Source organism: Fukomys damarensis, unplaced genomic scaffold, assembly GCF_012274545.1.
Source record: "Fukomys damarensis isolate Sample0158 unplaced genomic scaffold, DMR_v1.0_HiC HiC_scaffold_30, whole genome shotgun sequence".
Lineage (NCBI taxonomy): Eukaryota > Metazoa > Chordata > Mammalia > Rodentia > Bathyergidae > Fukomys > Fukomys damarensis.
Window position 1 is genome coordinate 68,441,828 of NW_022900942.1, and position 2,307 is coordinate 68,444,134.

Consider the following 2,307-nt stretch of genomic DNA (forward strand, 5'->3'; position numbering starts at 1 on the left):
AAATTCTAGTAAGAAATTACAGTTCTACTATACAATCTGCTAAAGTTTTTTGGGTTGTTTTATTCTTGTTTTTTGTGTTTGTTTTTTCCGGTATCCGGGATTGAACTCAGGACCTTGTACTTGTGAGGCAGGCGTGCTGGGCAGGGCACTGGCACCTCACCCAGTCCGCATTCTTCAGCTCCTCCAGGTCGGTATGGGACTCATCGCTCTGGTCCATTTCCTGTATCTTCCTAAGGTTCTGCCAGAAGAAACATAAAGAGAACAGGCATGAAAGCACTATTATTTGAAATATGAGCTGAGGTGAGAAACTCCCAGCAGGTGTCTTCAGGCTGAACACACAGACGTAGCACTGAAGGAGACACCTCTGAATGCTAAAACTGGGCCACGCAGGCAGTCTGTGGAGGGACAGACTGAGACGGTCCTGGGTCGACTTCAGTCACTGCATTACTGACGGCACGGTCTGCCTCACCCCACACCCAGGCCCTCACTGATCCCACACCTGGTCCTTCCTACAGTGTTTCTACCACACTGCCTCTTCATCCCTGCCGCCACCTCCCTTAGCTCCTGAGCGCGCCAACCCTTCGCCTGCAAGTCCTCTTCTCTGCGGCCTCATCAGCACTGTGGTGTTCTCCAGGCTTCCTCTCACATGTTTAGGAGCTAGCACAAGCTTTGGAATTCTCTGGTTTCAAGTCAGTGAGCAAATTTTAATTGATAAAAATCTTTTTTTTTTCATTTCCACCATTTACTCTTATCATCAAAAATAGTTAAATCTTCTTGCAAAACAAAAACAAAATAGTACACTCTGGACACATACATCATATTTTTCTTCCTATGGCTTTTGCTCACCCCCACCCACCAAAAGAGACCCCCCAAAGCCCACCAACAAAAAGAAGTGACTGCCTGATCACAACCACAGAAAATGACCCAGGGAGTACCACGACACAGAAGGCAGTGCCACGTGCTCAGTCTTGCTCAGGTCTCAGACTAGGTGAGTACCCACCCTGAGCCTGCTGTGTGCAACTCAGCTTAGTGGCACATCTCACCAGAGATGGAGGACGCAGCAGGACTGTAACTTTTCCAGTACTATTGTTCTTTGAATAAGCACTGTCAAAGCAACAACTTCTTTTATAACATAAGGGTTTTCCCTTATACCTACTCTGTCCCTGTTTTACTTGTGCTGTGGCCTTTTTGGTAACCGATTAATTTCCTTCCAACTGAAAATTTGTCTTCCATATAAAAACCAAAAGGAAGAAGTACATTCAAATTAAACACAGAAAACAGCTCTTAATTACATCAATTCAACATATGCAACCACAATAAATCTTGACTGGTAAGATCTATGTGCACATATTAACGACAAATTCACGGTACCCCATTCCTCTCAGAGTAATTCAACCTCTGTTTATTTTACTTTGTGCTGAGTGTTCCTACTTTGAATCAGAATGAATATGTACTGTATGAAATATAGCTTGTTTTATAATAGAATGCAAGTGAAATATTCTAAGTAATTTATTTTTAGCTTCCTAACATTTCCTATTAGCCATCTGTACAATGATGATGACACTACCTGCTTTTTTGTTCTTAATAATGTAAAGGAATGCTAATACAAAAAAGAAATTATTAAAATATGAGAAAACGAAAAAATGGAAATAAAGTATTTGTAAATAGGGAAGGGAGGAGGGGGTGAAGGGAGGACAGGGGTATGGGGAGAAAATGAGAACCAAGACCTGTCATGTAAAGGTACAAGATCCCAATAATGAAGGTAACTGTACTGTATACTTAAAATGTACCAATGAACTCAATAAGAGAAAAAAAAAATTATTCCCAACGCTTGAAGAAATCATGGTCTAAATAACGCATTATTCCGTATCTCCCTGGCGAATAAGCTAGAAACAAAAAGTATTTCTGGATCTTTCAGAATGCATTCACAAATCATTTTAAAAGGAAAAGTCCAAATCAAAAATATATATGTACCAGGGCCAGGGATTTAGCTCAATGGTTCTGCTGCCTGCCTTGAAAGCACAAGGACCCGAGTTCAATCCCCAGTACCCCCCGCAACACAAAATATATATATACACACACCAAATACTAATACCCCCAGCTATACAGAACAAATATTAAGGGACATTAAAAGCCAAATAAGCACTAATACAATTATAGTGGGAAACCTAAATACCTCACTGTCACAAACAGGTCATCTAGACAAAAACAAAACAAAACAAAAAACAATGAAATACTAGAACTGAACCAAGCTTTTGAACAAATGGACTTAATACACATCTACAGTGTCCCACCCCACAAAATCAA

At 40.8% G+C, this 2,307-nt stretch overlaps 1 protein-coding gene across 1 annotated transcript in view; it reads right to left on the reverse strand.

The window, feature by feature from the left end:
* Nucleotides 1-2,307, reverse strand: part of Spire1 (spire type actin nucleation factor 1) — a 100,517-nt gene that overhangs the window by 37,816 nt on the left and 60,394 nt on the right. Inside the window, exon 8 of the mRNA XM_010639002.2 lies at nucleotides 161-238. Coding sequence (XP_010637304.2) covers nucleotides 161-238 — 78 coding nt within the window. The remainder of the gene's footprint in view (nucleotides 1-160; nucleotides 239-2,307) is intronic.